Raw genomic sequence first — 17,646 nt, 5'->3', positions numbered from 1 at the left:
CAGTAAGTACTCAATTATTATTAAAGTTTTATATCCTACTTTTCCTGCTTCCACATTATGACTATTTTCTGGGTCATCAACTATTCTATAACATTATTTTCAATGACTGCATAGTATTTCATGTTTATATGCCATAATTTATTTAGTCAATTGTCTATTGTTGGACATTAAGGTTACAACACTAAAATGAATATTCCTTTGGCTAAAATCAGGGTTAAATTCATAAGGCCACTTCTTACAATAGCTCTCTTTTTGGTCCTTGGTTCGGCAGTAAACTAAACTTCAGTAAGAAGCATTTTCTGGGCATAAGGGAACAATGTTGTATGGTTCCTAAGCTTTCTGGTGGCCTGGGCTAATCCAAGGTAAAATGTTAGAATATGCAGAAGAATAGATGGACTACATGTCCTTTAGTCATCCATATATATTATTTCTCTAACCAAGAAGCAAATTTCAACTTACGTTCACTAACAAATAGATCTGAAGTATGATTTGACAGGGCCACAAGTTTAACTGTAGCCAAGCTTGGGAGTGGAGTGGGGAACAAGCTGGATTGACATCTTCTTACTGAAATGGAAGGACCCTAATCAATCCATGGGCTTGAAGAGAAGCCCACTTCATGCAGAGGTGGAGCAAGGAAGTCCCAAAGTTTTCTACCATAGAGCAATGGTTCTTAAGATTTTAACTGACTTTTCACTAAGATGCACAGCATATTCCTCTCAGGTTCTATCACTGCATAAATTCTCAAAGCTGTGTATGTGTGGGGTGTGTGTGTGTGTGTGTGTGTGAGAGAGAGAGAGAGAGAGAGGGAGAGAGAGAGAGAGACTATCAGAATCTAGGACCTGGGGCAGAAGGGGGCCATCTGGGTAAGTCCCCTAAGGGACTCCAATAGGCCCTCCAGTCTTCCCCCTGCTGGTGACAAATACTGTTCTATGCTGTGGTCACAGTACTTTCAGCTTCGGACTCAGCCATTAAAACAAACAAATCTCAACAGACTCCCATGGAATGCATAACTTAAAAAATACAATATTCTGGCGAACCATCCATTAGAAAGCAATAGTTAAACATACTCTTGAATAATTTTCAATTTGTTTTTTATGTTAGCAATAAATCATTTAAGTATGTACTAGAAACAACTGGTTTTTAAAATGTTGATCTAAAGTCATTTTATTTCTGGTGGAAATCAAAGAATTAAAAGTCAAACTGGGTTAAAAATTACATTGACACAATGCATTCTGTCTATCTGTAGATTATGTAATTACATGGTTGTCCTACGGTTCCTATCAGAACTGAATAAAGACAACTTGATTGTGACAAAAAAGAGACAGTACTGAATAACACTCCAGGAGGTCTCATTTCAACCTTGAAATAACTGCACAATTTATCCTCATATATCAAAACAAGGAGAAAGCAACAACTCCTTCCTCTGAGTTGGCAATAGAACTTTTCTGATGAAAGAAAGAGATCAAGAGTGCCTAAGATACTCTCACAATAGCCAGCTGATTAGACATACAATTGCATTTTTAATACCTTGGCATTTAACAGCATGAAGAGTACGTGGTCAGGAGTTGCCTGGGCTCGCCACTGTAAAATCTCCGCCAGAAATTGGTGCTGAAGTCATAAAGCAGAAAAAAGAATCATGGTCAGCAACTTTTAAAAAGCTGGACAATGCATCTGCCATCTGTTCCTGAAGCGTAGGTTCTGTCCTTGACTTGTTTGTAAATATCAACACTTCTGGAACACTTACCTTCTTCACTAAATCATTCTCTTCAATTTGCCCAAGATCCCTTCCTGCAGCTTGTGCTATGCGTTTTCCTGCAACCAGATTCCCAACCATCACAGAAGCAGGGCCTACACCTGTAAGTAAAAGCAAAAATCAGCTCTCTGGAGATGGCGATTCAAGCTACATACCACCCCCATGCATTTCCAGACTGACCAAAGCTGGTTCAAACGTTCATTCAACCAATACTGACTGCACCCTTCTAGGCACTGGGACAAAGTAGCAAACAAGACATACAGCTTGTATTCTAGTGGGGAAAGGCAACCAGTAAACACATATACAAATAATGTCAGGTAGCAGGAAGTGCTGGAAAAAAAGCAAATAGGACCACAGGAGAGACACGGATTGGGGGGGTGGAGGGACTGTGCATAGAGGGAAGTATTCACTCTGAGGAGGTGACAGTTGGTTGCACTGGTTCCTACTGATACATTTCATCTGCTCCAATCATGGATAAAACCCTAATAGGGGGCTTAACAGTAATAAATATCTGGTCTGAAAAGAAATCTGCCATCTATGAGGACTGAGAATGAGTTCTTCAGGAAAATCAGAAGGGCTTTATTTTAAGTGAGCAACGAAATCCAGACTGTAGGACATTCTACAAGACAACTGGCCTGGATTCTTCAAAAAGGTCCGTGTCTTGAAGACACAACAGATTTGGGAGCTTTCAAGTTAAAGGACATGACAGCCAAAAGCAATGTGTGACTTTAGATACTGGATTAAAAAAAAAATCAGCTACTATAATAAACAAGTGGAGAAATATGAACATAGACTGTGTATTATTAAATGATAGCATTATATTAATGCTAACTTTCTTAATAGGATAATGGCATTGTGGCTGATTAGGAAAATTTTAGGAGAATGTTTTTGTTCTGTAGAGATACACTGCTGAAATATTTGGGGGCGAAGTGTCATGATGTCTGCAATTTCCTTTCAAAGAGTTAAGTTAAAAAAAAAGTTAACAATTGCTAAATCTAGGGGAAGGTATATGGGTGTTCATTACAGTATTCTTTCAACTTTTCCAGAGGCTTGCCACTTGGGGAAAAAAAAAGTGAAAACTCTCCCTTTCTCAAGATAAAAAAGGAAAACTCTCCCTTTCTCAATAATGCTAGGGCTTTGTATGCCTTTCCTGATGGTCACTTAGATTAGACTCCAACATATGAAACTAAGAAGACGGCTAAAACATAAAATTTATTGCCAGCTGAGTTTTGAATAATGCTGATGCTATGCTTCGATTAATATTAAATAACATTTATTGCCAAAATCTGTTGATTATGAATGTACTGAAATAGCTGGAACAAAATCACTTAAATCATGGAATCACTTTTAAATATGTGGGGAAGTTGGGTAAAGAGTATAAGGTAATTCTTTTACTATTTGGCAACTTTTTTGTAAGTGAAATTACTTCAAAATGAAAAGTTAAAGAAAAATTTTAAACTAAAAAAAACACACCCTAAGGGTAAAGTACTCCAATACTCTGCTAAACAGTTTTCATCTACAAAGTGTATGTCCACTGAAATTTTAAGTATTGGGTGGCCAAAAGGTTCGTTTGGTTTTTTCCGTAAGATGGCTCTAGTAGTGCTTAGCTGTCTTTAACTTCATTCGAAACAATTTTGTTAGACTGTATTATGACAGCTGTCATATCAGTGTGCATTTAAAAAAAAAATTATCAAAATTGGTGAATTTTTGTGTAGCCATTTTAATATTGAAGACAGAAGGAAAAAAAGCAACATTTTTGGCGTATAATGCTTTATTATTTCAAAAAAGGTAAAAACGCAACTGAAATGCATAAAAAGATTTGTGCAGTGTATGGAGAAGGTGCTGTGACTGATCGAATATGTCAGAAGTGGTTTGTGGAGTTTCGTGCTGGAGATTTCTCGCTGGACGATGCTCCGCGGTTGAGTAAACCAGTTGAAGTTGATAGCGATCAAATCGAGTCATTAATTGAGAACAGTCAACATTATACCACGCGGGAGATAGCCGACATACTCAAAATATCCAAATCAAGCACTGAAAATCATTTGCACCAGCTTGGTTATGTTAATTGCTTTGATGTTTGCGTTCCACATAAGCAAAAAAAACCTTCTTGACCGTATTTCTGCACGCGATTCTCTACTGAAATGTCATGAAAACGTTCCGTTTTTAAAACAAATCGTGACAGGAGATGAAAAGTGGATACTGTACAATAACGTGGAACAGAAGAGATCGTGGGGCAAGCGAAATGAACCACCACCAACCACACTACAGGCTAGTCTTCATCCAAAGGTGATGTTGTGTATATGGTGGGATTGGAAGGGAGTCCTCTATTATGAGCTCCTTCTGGAAAACCAAATGACTAATTCCAACAAGTACTGCTTCCAATTTGACCAGGTGAAAGCAGCACTCGACGAAAAGTGGAATTAGTCAGAAAACACATCATCTTCCATCAGGATAACGCAAGAACACATGTTTCTTTGATGACCAGGCAAAAACTGTTACAGCTTGGCTGGGAGGTTCTGATTCACCCGCCGTATTCACCAGACATTGCACCTTCAGATTTCCATTTATTTCGGTCTTAACAAAATTCTCTTAATGGAAAAAATTTCAATTCCCTGGAAGACTGTAAAAGGCACCTGGAACCGTTCCTTGCTCAAAAGAAAAAGGTTTGGGAAGATGGAATTATGAAGTTGCCTGAAAAATGGCAGAAGGTAGTGGAACAAAATGGTGAATATGCTGTTCAATAAAGTTCTTGGTGAAAATGAAAAATGTCTTTTATTTTTACTTAAAAACTGAAGGAACTTTTTGGCCAATCCAATACAATATGCAAAATTCTTTCCCAAGAGACTGCATAATACGTTAACAGATATATTATGTTGGAGACAGCCTTTTTTATATAGGCAGCACTCAGAGTATATATGACTGTAAGTTGCCCATTCCTGGACTCACACTGTAAAGTTAATAAAGGCGTGACATTTTAAAAAGTGAATTTTTCAGAGTAATTTAAAATGACAAAAATAATTCAGCAGTAATTTCTTGAGGTCCTTCTGTGTGAATTTCTTGAAACTGAGTCAAAGAGTGAAAAATTACTGAAAGTAATAACATCTAGGAGGCTAATTGCTGATACTGTGCTGTACCCGTAATATGTCTTCTTATTTTCTCCACAAAATTCTGTAAATTTCCAGTGGCAAAGACTGCTAGTCATCAACCCCTATTCTCCTCTTTTTCCTTAAAAACACAACCCCCAGTTTTTAGCTGGGCAAATGCCTGGAATAAAGACTATATTCTTTAGTGTGGGAGAATAATAGGTAAGAGTAAGTAGTATGTGCAATTTCTAGAAGATATGTTTAAAGGGGAAGGGTATTCCCTTGTCTTTTTCTCCCACCTGCTAGCTGGAATGTAGAACTGATGGCTGGAGGTCAGGAGCTTAAATGAACCCTGAGGCAGTATGCTAAGGCTGGCTGTGGCAGATTGTTTTATTTTCTTACAACTCTTCCTTGCTGTGATTATATGAGAGGAGTATATACCTCTCTGCTCCATTGACTTTGGGCATGGTTTGACTTGTTTTGGACAATAAAATGTTAGGAAACATGAAGCAAACAGAAGCTTTAAGTATGCTTGTATGGTTTGGCTTGCTTCTTGCTTTTGCCATCTGCCTTGAGGAAAATATGGCACAGGTAAGCTGCCGGTCTCATGATGAGGAGACACATGGAACAGGTCTGAACCCAACCTACAGCCTGGAGCCAAGCCAAGGCCAGCTGATCCCAGCCAGGTTCAGCAGATCCACATTCCATGAGTGAAAAATAAATGCTTCTTACTTTAAATCACTGAGTTTTAGGATTATTTGTTATGCAGCACATCTGTAACAACAGTTAACTGATAACAATGCCAGCGCAATAAGATGGGAAGCTGGACCAACAGTGACTGAGGGTTCCTAGCCAGTTCCATCCTAGCCTTGGACTGCCTAGCTCTGGATCTCTTTCACCTGAGAAAGAAAAAACTTGTCTCGTTTAAGCAGCCGTTATGTTCTTCTGAAACGTGCAGCCAAAACCAGTCCTAACACATTCCCATTCTTTACACGATAGCTTAACAGACATCTCAATGAGATTTTTGTCACTGGGCTACCTTAACACAGTTTCTATCTTCCTTTTCCTCTCCTTTCCTTTTTTTACCTCACTCCCAACCATCTCCACGCTCCTGTATTCTTCTTAAACCCCAACCTCTCATGCTATCCCCACATCATGTCTGCTCCACCTATGCCACAATTTTCAAGCTGCTTTGGTCTGACCCATACGCATTCCACTAAGATCTCAGCAGACCATCACAACAGACAGCAAAAACACAGAATCCAAACCTAATGCTTTCATCAGACAGGTGGATGCTATGCCTATGAGGACTTAGGAACAAACTTTTTATACAGGTTTCATCATTTAGTAAAACTGGGTGAAATCTGGCTAGCAAAAGCAATGTTTTAAGCAACTACTATGTCTCTGAGTTGCATCCTTTAAGCATCTACTGAAATGAAAGCTTTGTTAAAGGAATTCTAGATTAAATGCTATTTAAAATAGGATTTTACTCATATGACGAATGTAGGACTTCAGTATAACAGAATACGAGATGGAGAAGGATTTGTATGTTTTACATATCCATCAGATAGTTAGGCAGGAAATATGAAGATACTTCTTTTTATATACTTGATTAGTACAGACTTGATTCTAACTGCCCCTTTAGAATATTAGCCTCCATAAACTCTCACTTCCACTAGCAGAAACTGATAAATATCATATATACTTTAGCTCTATACACACTGTTACTAAGATAAGGTTACTTGGTGAGTTGACAATAACATCTATATAACCAAATGTGATATGATCTTCGGCCACCAGATCACTGAAGTAACAACTACTGCAAAGCAGAGCAGATTAACATTGTAATATTGTAATAAAAATATCCTAGAGAGTCAGAGGCTTACCTTTTATTATTGTACATCATATTTATCTTTCAGCAAAAGCGTTCTTAATGGAAATATAATTAAATGCCATACTTTCCTTTGCCTTCCTAATCTTCCCACTATGTGTATGTGTGTGTGAGTGTATGTGGTAGCAGTGTGAACTGTAAAGGCCAGGTTTTGGCTCTCATGTGTTTCCAGGCATACAAGAAACTGGGAGGCTCTCACTAACTTCTCAATTAAAATGAAAAAGCATCAATAAAACTTAATGACTTCATGTTGGATTGAATAGATATTTTAACATGACTGACCATCAATCAATTACTCCTGCCTTTAGTCTCCTACTCATTAGCCCTACAACCTAGGTTTGTTCAGAAATTAGGCAAAATGGTGAAATTGACTATTTGGTTTTTTCCTTGTTTCATATGGCAATTCACATACTTCTATTTGCATCTTGAATTCACAGGAATATGGCAAATGCAAAACATGCTATTTATCTCACCTCTGTCACTAACCAGCTATATGACTTTGGGTACAATTCTTAACTTTTCTGAACTTTACTTTCCACAGCTGAGGGCAAAGCTCTAGGATCATATTTGTAAAATGTATAGCTAATATTTGGCTTTTAGTAAGCCTCAATAACTAATAACTAGCTATTCTTATTATCAGAACCTTCCCTTACAGGACTTGCTTTATTCTACCTCCACCAGTGGGATTCTGATCACCTTGACCCCATACCTTACATCCAGGGAAAATGGAGGCACTCTACTGAGAATTACTCAGAAGACTGAGCCAACAGTAAACCTGGAAAAGCTATTTTACAAAATCTCAATCCTTCCTGCTTTTGGTCAGCTGATACTATTCTCATGTTACTTACTAATCTTTGTAAAGTCCAACTCTAGAGAAAAAAATCATGCTGAGAGAATTCAGCTTCTTCAAGTTACAGTTTTAATGTCATGTCTTCAAAGCCAGCATTCTTACCTGGTTGCTTTTGCCGGGGTTTTGGCAAATTGGTCACGCATGTATGTGGGCACATGAGGATATTACAAGGATGTAGCGATCCCTCCAGAAAGAGCTGTTTTGTCTGAGATATGTGGATCCCTCCCAGTGGAGTTTTGGGCAGAGTATTGGCAGGCACCAGAGCAAGACAATAAACCCCCACTTGATGAATGCTATCGATTGCCTAGAAAAATGCAAACAAAAAAAATACTCAGTGAGATTAATTTTACAACATTTGACATCCTCCTAACACAATGCATTATTCTACTCTAAGAGTTTTTCATGTTTTATTTTATTTTATTTTTGGCTGCTTGCGTCTTCGTTGCTGTGCGTGGGCTTTCTCTAGTTGCAGTGAGCGGGGGTTACTCTTCGTTGCGGTGCGCGGGCTTCTCATTGTGGTGGCTTCTCTTGTTGCGGAGCAGGGGCTCTAAGCGCGCGGGCTTCAGTAGTTGTGGCGCACAGGCTTAGTTGCTCCGTGGCATGTGGGATCTTCGCGGACCAGGGCTCGAACCCATGTCCCTTGCATTAGCAGGTGGATTCTTAACCACTGTGCCACCAGGGAAGCCCGAGAGATTTTCTTTCTCTCTCCATTCTAGGTCTAGAATCTGGTAGATTATTAGGATCCCATACATCTAAAGGTACCTAATCCTTCCAGTGATGGCAGAGTGGTGAAGTACTGGCCAACCCAGTACAATCTAAATGGACAGAGGTGGATACTGATTTGCAAGCCTCAGTATGTTCTCTCTTGATTGATAATGCCCAAAACCTAGAAATTTGTTTCGGTTCTTTTAATATTTTAGCTGTCCAACATAGCTCAATTAAACAGAGGCAAAGTATTTTTATTTTTAAATTTTATTTATTTATTTTTTATAAATTTATTTAATTTTGGCTGCACTGGGTCTTCGTTGCTGCGTGCGGGCTTTCTCTAGTTGCGGCGAGTGGGGGCTACTCTTCGTTGCGGTGCACAGGCTTCTCATTGCAGTGGCTTGTTGTGGACCATGGGCTCTAGGCGCACGAGCTTCAGTAATTGTGGCACGCGGGCTCAGTAGTTGTAGCACACAGGCTTAGCTGCTCCGCGGCATGTGGGATTTTCCCGGACCAGGGCTCAAACCCGTGTCCCCTGCGTTGGCAGGCGGATTCTTAACCACTGCGCCACCAGGGAAGTCTCAGTATTTTTATTATGAACAAAACAGAAGCTCTGTAAGTAAGCCCTTGCTTAAGTGGTTCACCAGGTTACTAGGCATCCCCTCTGCAAAACATCCAGGTGAGGCCCACCGCACACCGAGTCCTGGAGGCCAACAGCTCCCTCAGTGCACCCCTGTTCCCAGCCACACACCTGTGTGCTCACTGAGTGTCAGCTGTGCCTGCTTCTATACCTTTTACAGCTGCTGTTCTTGTTACTGTGCTCATATAATTAACTATTATATCCACTGATAAAATATGAATGCAAAATAGGAAGAGTTATGCTTTTGAAAGACTCATTAGAGGTGAACTCCTACTGTTGATAGGAATGGGCAAGTTAATTCTAAAAGGTAAGTTTCTTTTCAAATACTCACGTTCTAGTCTAACTTAAAGGAAATGAAACCAGAAACCAAAGACAATGCTTTTGGATGTAGTTTATGGAAGTAAGCTGACCTGGAACTCAAACTGGTATAACTCACACTCACACGCCTCTGCATCAAATGAAGGCACACTTGTTATGTTTTGTGTTAAAATTTAATACTTGAAGAATTTCTTATTGTTATGGTTTTCTGCTTCAATCACCTTTGAAAACTAACTGACCAACTATCAATACTATTTCTAAACACGCCAGTTGAGAGGGTTCTTTTGTACTACCCACAAATCTTACTGAAAAGGAGATCCAGCCTGAGAAGACGAATGGACCAAGAGTCATAAAAGACAGACAAGGCCTTTTATTAAAATGACTTGAAAGGGCAGAGGAATAAACTTGAAAAGCATATTCTTCAGACTAATCCACTAACCAAAAGAGATAACTAGGAAATGGGAAGTCTGGAAGAGTTCCTAAGTCTTGGGTATCTTAGAATATACAGGAAGTTAGCAAATGTATCATGTGTAGCCTGGATTCCTCACTGAAAATACGCCACCTGGTAAGTCATCCACTGACGACGTTCCTTAGAAGGTGTTGAGTTAGGTGTTTAGTTTATATCATACACAGACCTGGAATTAAACAACCTCTGGGCTCTAACCTACCAGAACATACGGAGTTCTTAATGTTCTACTATGGATCCAAGTACCCCAAGCAGAGAAGCTACATATAAGGTAATGCCTTCTTGGGCTTTCCTGGTGGTGCAGTGGTTAAGAATCTGCCTGCCAATGCAAGGAACATGGGTTTGAGCCCTGGCCTGGGAAGATCCCACATGCTGCAGAGCACATAAGCCCGTGTGCCACAACTACTGAGCCCACGTGCCACAACTACTGAAGCCTGTGCGCCTGGAGCCCGTGCTTTGCAACAAGAGAAGCCACTGCAATGAGAAGCCCGCGCACTGCAACGAAGAGTAGCTCCCGCTCGCCGCAACTAGAGAAAGCCCGCATGCAGCAACGAAGACCCAACACAGACAAAAATTAAAGAAACAAACAAAAAAAAAAAAAAAAAAAAAAAAAGGTAATGCCTTCTTATTTCACACCCAAATCAGACCCCAAATGACTTTAACAAAAATTTGGATTAGTAAGTTAGCACTGCATTTAATTCCTATAGTTGCTTTCCAGCGAAAAATAACAAATAACCTGGGAAATTTGCTTCCTGTAACTGGAAAAAATACATAATTCACCACAAGATTCTACCACTATCCCCCAAAGTTCTTTCTGAATGAAATAAGCAGTGTGTTTGAAAGTATGAACAGTATAAAAAAATTCTCTTTGCAGGTCTGATTATTAACCGTCTTTCAGAGATCACCCAGTCCCACTTTCTTCACAGTTTTTTCTATCTAGTCTATCTTCAGTATTCTCCTTCCTTTCTCTGATTTTGCACTATAAACAGCCTATGCTATACCAACTGATAATTCAGAATCACAGACCCTGCAGATAGGAAGAATCTTAAAAGTCATCTAGTGCTATCACTCATCTCATGCTTACAACATTTCTACAACATTACTACTAACTGGCAGTAAATAAATCCAAATGCCCCAAGCAGACAAGTTACAGACATTGGGAACTATCCCAATACATATAAGTTGAATGGTAAGGACAGTCCATGCTTTCTCTGGACTATCCATTTATCCAACAAATATTTACTGAGCCTACTCTGATGATGTGCTGGCATAGCTATCTGGTTCTGGACTAACAGGAACAAGAGAGAGTAACTCTTGGCTTTCATGGGTCTTCTATTATAGTGGATGTAGAAAACAATAAATATAAAGACACTTATATGCTGATAAATACTAAGCAGAAAATAGAGAAGAGTGAGGGGACAGAGAGTGAAAGGGAATGTTATTTAAGATAGAGCGGGTCTCCCTAAACTCCTTATTGGAGATATGCTTATGATTATTCTTTTTTATGTTAATAATAATCACCATCATCTTTTACTGAAGGCAGGCACTAAATATTTCAATTCATTATCTAATTACCATCAATTAACCTTCCAATAGCTCTGTAATATAGATAATTTTATCCCCACTTTACAGATGAGAAAATAAACTCAGTGAGGTTAAGTAAGTTGCCTAAAGGCACTTACTTATGTGGTAGGGAGTGGAGCTGGGATTCAAAGTATGATTCTAAATGAATACTAGGCTCTCTTCATCATTCTAGCCTGCTCCCCTAGAAACATTTCCCTTATACTGAGCCCAAATCTTTCTCCTTCCCTAGTGGTTTACTTCACCTAGATCTCTAACTCCACAGTAAAGCTCCTTCAAAGTAAGAACAGCAGCTCATATTGGATTCCTCACACTCTAGGCACCACTTGTAGCATGCAGTAAGACTGCAGCTGCTGACATGGGGACTGATTATGTCAAAGATGTGTTCCACATTTGGACAGTTAAAATGTTCATGGGTAGTTAACACTCAGGCACAAAAGAGTGAAAGAACTTGCTGGGGCAAGTCAAATTCAATTGTTTTTGGCAACCTGAGCAGAAAAATACTTTGTGGTACACAAGGAGGTGTGGTATTATCTGCTTTTGCTAACAGTAGCTAGAATATTTGAGTAGCTACTGGCAGGAAAAAAAACAAGGCAACATAACTGGTCCACTGAAGAAAATGCTTCAGCAGTGGCTTCTGCTGCCTTTGACAGCAACGTCAACCTCCCCGACAGAGACCCCAGGTGCGCTCACCTGTAGCACACGGCTCATCCACTGGAAACTATCTTCCTCGGAAGCGTCAGGTCTTTGTTCCGCAACCACCACGATGCGCTCATCATAAAATACAGACACAGAAAACACAGCAATTCTAAGAGAGACAGATCAAACACATCAGGACTCCCTTCACAACCAGTCCTATTTGCTTTGCTCAGTTGGAATTACAGAGAGGAGACATCCCCACCGCACTGCCCAGGAAGGAGTAGTTTAGAAAAGAAAACGTCACAATCATTACCATCAAAACGAGGACTCAATAAACGTGTACTAAGCGCCACTGTCGTGAATATTGGGACGTAGCGATAAATAAGCCGAAGTCCCTGTCTTTGTGGAGCTTGCATGTCAGAGACAGAACAAACAATATGAAATAATGTCACGTCGCGCTATACACTGGGGGACCGAGGCAGGGCGGGGGCGGAGCGGTGTGTGGGTTGGGGTTGGGGGGGTGGGGGGCGGGCAGCGCCTCCCTGAGGAGCGGACATTGGAGCAGAGACCTGAATGAGGTGAGGACGCGAGCCGCGCGGAGATCTGGAGGAAGAGGTTTCCGGGCAGAAGGAACGGAAAGCGAAAAGGTTCTGAGGTAGGAACGAGCTTGGCAGGTTTGAGGAACAGCAAGAAGGCCAGTGTGCCTGGAGCAGGGTGGTGAAGCAGAGAGTGGTGGGGAGAGGTCAGACCCGCCCGGGTGGTCACGGAGGACCTGGAGGCGGGGGGAGGGGGATGCTCTGAGTGAGGTCTCGGCTCAAACGTCCCCCTGCTAGTGAGGCATTCCCAGACTCCCCGTATAACCCGCAGGCGCCACCACCCCGTGTGTCCTTCCTGCACGGCACTCATCACCAGCTCACGTAGTATCTGTCTCCCTACGTGGTTACCTGCTCTTCCCCCAATGAGAATGTGAGTTCCCGCGGGCAGAGACGCGGCCTGTGCCGTTCACTGCCACACCCTGAGCATCCAGAACAGTGGCACACAGTTGGCACCCAATGAACGCTTGCTGAATGAATGTATGAAGTAATGCGAAGGCACTGGAGGGCTGAGAACGCCAGCAAACCTGACCACCTCCCTTCCTTCTTTCCTTTCATCCACACATATTTAATGAACACCTACTGCGTGCCAGGGGCTGTGCTGAGTGCTGGGGATGTGACTGTGACCAAAGACAGAAGGTCCACTGCCCCATGGAGTTTCCATCTCACAGGAAGCCACACCATTACAAAAAACTATACATTTCAGGAACTGGTTCTCTAGTGGTTTAATTTTTCTACTGTTTGAAAAACTAAGGGACACCAGGATTGCTTTAAAGACATATATCCATGACTGAAAACTACTGAACAGGACATCAATTACTCAAATATATGCCAAATATCTTTTCTTGAGTTAATAAGCAAAGAAAAAAGGATATCTAATTGACTTCATCCATGGAATTTGAAATTAGCACTTATGTACTATGTCAATCTCTACATTAAAATGGTAATAATTTAGCGTGAAGTAAGAGAACAATTCTTAGATGTAAATTCCTACAGAGTAGCATCTATCTCAATTAGACTGAATGGGGCGACTTCTGTATTGAAGGAATGTAGGAAGTTCAGTGTTTCAGAAATCTCCTCAGTCTTCAGGATTCAACAAACAGTAGTAATTAAAAACTGAAATACAGGATATGGTTACAGCTTCTCAATTACAGCCAAAGAACCAGACATTTTAAGATAAATAATCAAAGCCTGGTTTCTGCTACACTTAATCAAAAACAGCCTAATCTAGAGCATCTACAGAATACCACTCAAATCACCCTATAAAGATATCTTTAGATTCCACCGGAAGTGCTAACCTTTGAACTCTGTACTACTCACCTTCCTCTATAAACAGTCTTTATTGATTCAACAGCCAATCCAGTAGCAACAATGTCATCAGCATTATGTCTTCGACCACTAACCATCAGTAACCCATCCATTTTTCCAACCACGAAAACCAAGCTGCCCTGAAAGGTAACAATGATTTACATAATTTAAATAGCAAAACAGACATTTTACTTCCTGCCTTGAAATAAATCTCATAAAAACTGTAGGAAAGAAAATATCGTATTTTATGGATTCTAAAAAAGTGTTTCACATCTCGACATCTCAGAATCAGTGGCATCTTACAATTAATGCGGTCTTAATAGTGTATAAGAAGGGAATCCATTCATATTCATTCTTTTTTAATTAATTAATTAATTAATTTATTTATTTATTTTTGACTGCACTGGGTCTTCATTGCTGTGCGCAGGCTTTTCTCTAGTTGCGGCGAGCGGGGGCTACTCTTCGTTGCAGTGTGCAGGCTTCTCATTGGGGTGGCTTCTCTTGTTGCGGAGCATGGGCTCTAGGCGTACGGGCTTCAGTAGTTGAGGCGCGCAGGCTCAGTAGTTGTGGCTCGCAGGCTCTAGAGCGCAGGCTCAGTAATTGTGGTTCATGGGCTTAGTTCCTCCGCGGCATGTTGGGATCTTCCCGGACCAGGGCTCAAACCCGTGTCTCCTGCATTGGCAGGCGGATTCTTAACCACTGTGCCACCAGGGAAGCCCCATATTCATTCTTAGGGAGGAATTTTATTTTATTTTTTTGCCGCACTGCAAGGCATGTTGGGATCCTAGTTCCCCGACCAGGGATCGAACCTGTGCCCCTTGCAGTGGAAGTGTGGAGTCTTAACCACTGGACCACCAGGGAAGTCCCAGGGAGGAATTTTATAAGAAAGCAACTAGGATGCCAAATGAGCACAGTTCATTTTCCCAGCCATGATTATGTATTAGTTCATTTTCTGTACTTATTCATGGGATGGATGCAGAGGGGAAAATTGTTAGACCATTTAACACTGGAATTAGGAAGAGAGTAGAACAGTTTTAATGTGAGAATGAATGTCTCAGATTTATAAGGGTAACGTTTCCACCCGGTAATATTAGAAATAAGTTAATAAAGAAAGGTCTAAGGAATTGTAGGAGCCTCTCCTTTCTAAAAAAATAACCGAGCTGCAGGAAAGTCTGCTGTCCTCAAAGCATCACTGTATAAATAATTCTATTATTTATTATTTCATATAATTTTTATCAATAATTTTCCCAGACCCATTTGCAATAAATTAACTTTTCCCATTCATTATAGAATTCCTAAGTTTTTGGACCATCTACATATATTGAATTATCTAGTAGTCATCTCCATTTGAATGTCACTAATTGATTTACTAAGCACAATGTAGTGCCATACACTGACTAGGCCGTACACTGACTAGGCTTTGTAAGTAAGACATAATCTCTAGTCTCAAGAAGCTACTGGCCCATCCTTCTGTCATCCCAGAAGACAGAAGAAAGTCAGCCATTTTCAACACAGTCTGAAAAGTCCTACGGTGGAAGTGAATAAAGAGAACAAGACAGTCACTGCTAGTCCTCCAACATCTATTTTTCCATTTCTTTCACAGTAGTAGAATTTCTAGCTGGGCATGGCTGACCAAAACAAAGCCTGCATTTCAGCCTCCCTTGCAGCTATGTGTGGCCAGGTGACTAGTTCAGAACAACGAGATATAAGTAGAAGTGTTGCTCAGCAGCTTCAGGGAATTTCTCTTAAGAGATAGTAGGACTACACCCTTTCTTCTGTCCTGTTTCCTGGAATGCAGATGTGATGGCTGGAGCTCCATCTTGGACCTCAATAGTGGAGTGGAAGCTAAAAGGAGCCGGGTCTCTGAGAATTTCTTGGTGCTGAGTGAAGAAGTCAAGACAGTAGGTGTAGATGTCTCTTTCTAGGAGAGTGATTCTCTTAGAGGTATGTCCTCAACCCCACTGTCACCCATAAATGGTGGGGAAGAAATAAAATAAAATTAGATCTTTTCTTATAGAACTTGAACTGTTATGAGGAGAAAAAAGAGAGGGTAAGGAGGTAATTAAGAGATGGAGGGAGGTATGTGGGCTCAACTATGATAATGAAGGTCTATTACTTACAAAATAAAATCCAAACTTCCCATTATGTCATGCAAAGCCCTTCATGCTCTGCCTCTCTGCCTTCCTCACCGGCTCATGAAACTAACTGTGAGCTCTTTGAGAACAGGTTTTGTAACCTAATTGTCTCTGTAAACCCAATGCCTGTAAATACCATCTGCTGAGAAATGAATTGTTTTCATTCAGAGAATTTACTGTTACACCTGGTGTAGTACTGATAATCTGTATGAAAATGATTTGTACACTATTATGGTTTCCCTTTGCTATTTTTTTTTTTTTTTTTTAGAAATTTCATGTAATGTCTGAAACATTTATATTAACATATTTCCATACAAATACAAATATAAGATTTTTAGAAATTTCATGTAATGTCTGAAACATTTATATTAACATATTTCCATACAAATAACCCAATGAAAGTTTAGTATTAGTTGTTTTGTTTGTTTTTTTATACTGCAGGTTCTTATTAGGCATCAATTTTATACACATCAGTGTATACATGTCAATCCCAATCGCCCAATTCAGCACACCACCATCTCCCTTTGCTATTGAAGGTAACTTTTTCAGCACTCTTATAACTTACTGAAATATATTAATCAAATCAATGCAACGTAGGAAGAAGAAGTGAAAAGAGTTTTGAAAATAAAAGATAATGTCTTAGTTTGAAGGAATAAAATGAATTTGGGTAACTGGAGGAATAAACATTACTCATTTTATGACATTTTTACAGGAACTGCTCTAAATATAAGTTAAGCGGCCCTGTAATACTCTTGGACTAATAAGAATTTGTTCTGTGAACTAAAGCACAAATATTTGGATCAGATGCACCAAAACAAATATGAAAGTGTCACTTACTGGCCCTACAAACCCCAGTAATCCCGACCGGATGAACGGTACATCCCCAACAGGAGAGCCTGCGGAATTCAGTGGAATCACCTAAAAGACAGCAGAAAGTGAAAATGTTAGCTTAAAAAAAAAAGTATTTGATTTTTAAAAAGTCTTAAAAAAAAAATAAAACAGTAATACATGCTTGTTGAAAACTAAAATTATAAAAAATAGTGAATCCAGTAATCCACCTGCTTAAGACATAACAAACATTTATAATTTGTTGTTTATCTCTCCAGACTTTTTTAGATTCACATATTAACATACTAAGAATTTTTTTTTTTTTTTTTTTAAATTTTATTTATTTATTTATTTATTTATGGCTGTGTTGGGTCTTCGTTTCTGTGCGAGGGCTTTTTCTAGTTGCAGCAAGCAGGGGCCACTCTTCATCGCGGTGCGCGGGCCTCTCACTATCGCGGCCTCTCGTTGCGGAGCACAGGCTCCAGACGCGCAGGCTCAGTAATTGTGGCTCACGGGCCCAGTCGCTGCGCGGCATGTGGGATTTTCCTGGACCAGGGCTCGAACCCGTGTCCACTGCATTGGCAGGCAGATTCTCAACCACTGCGCCACCAGGGAAGCCCCCTAAGAATTTTTTTAAGGGATCATATTATATATACTATTTTGTAACTTGCTTTTTCACATATTATATGTGTTTCATATAGTATATGTATTTTGGATAGCTTTACAAGTTGGTAATAGTCAATCTAGCTCTCTTTGTACAAGAATTCTATAATATACCATCACATGGGGGGATGAGATAACATAGCCCTTGGAGTCAGATGTAAGTTCAATGTCTGTCTCTGCCACTTACTAGTAA

General features: G+C 40.1%; 1 protein-coding gene across 2 annotated transcripts in view; it reads right to left on the bottom strand.

Moving 5' to 3' along the window:
• Positions 1–17,646, bottom strand: part of DIP2B (disco interacting protein 2 homolog B) — a 235,055-nt gene that overhangs the window by 21,456 nt on the left and 195,953 nt on the right. For both annotated transcript variants that reach the window (XM_059935884.1, XM_059935885.1), the window contains 6 exons: positions 16,800–16,880; positions 13,840–13,967; positions 11,981–12,095; positions 7,680–7,881; positions 1,745–1,854; positions 1,528–1,608 (listed from right to left, as the gene is read on the bottom strand). In XM_059935884.1, the coding sequence (XP_059791867.1) occupies positions 1,528–1,608; positions 1,745–1,854; positions 7,680–7,881; positions 11,981–12,095; positions 13,840–13,967; positions 16,800–16,880 (717 nt within the window). The remainder of the gene's footprint in view (positions 1–1,527; positions 1,609–1,744; positions 1,855–7,679; positions 7,882–11,980; positions 12,096–13,839; positions 13,968–16,799; positions 16,881–17,646) is intronic.

The sequence above is a fragment of the Balaenoptera ricei genome, chromosome 10, assembly GCF_028023285.1.
Source record: "Balaenoptera ricei isolate mBalRic1 chromosome 10, mBalRic1.hap2, whole genome shotgun sequence".
Classification (NCBI taxonomy): domain Eukaryota; kingdom Metazoa; phylum Chordata; class Mammalia; order Artiodactyla; family Balaenopteridae; genus Balaenoptera; species Balaenoptera ricei.
Note: the sequence above shows the minus strand (reverse complement) of the source record. Positions and strands in the feature narration are given on the sequence as shown.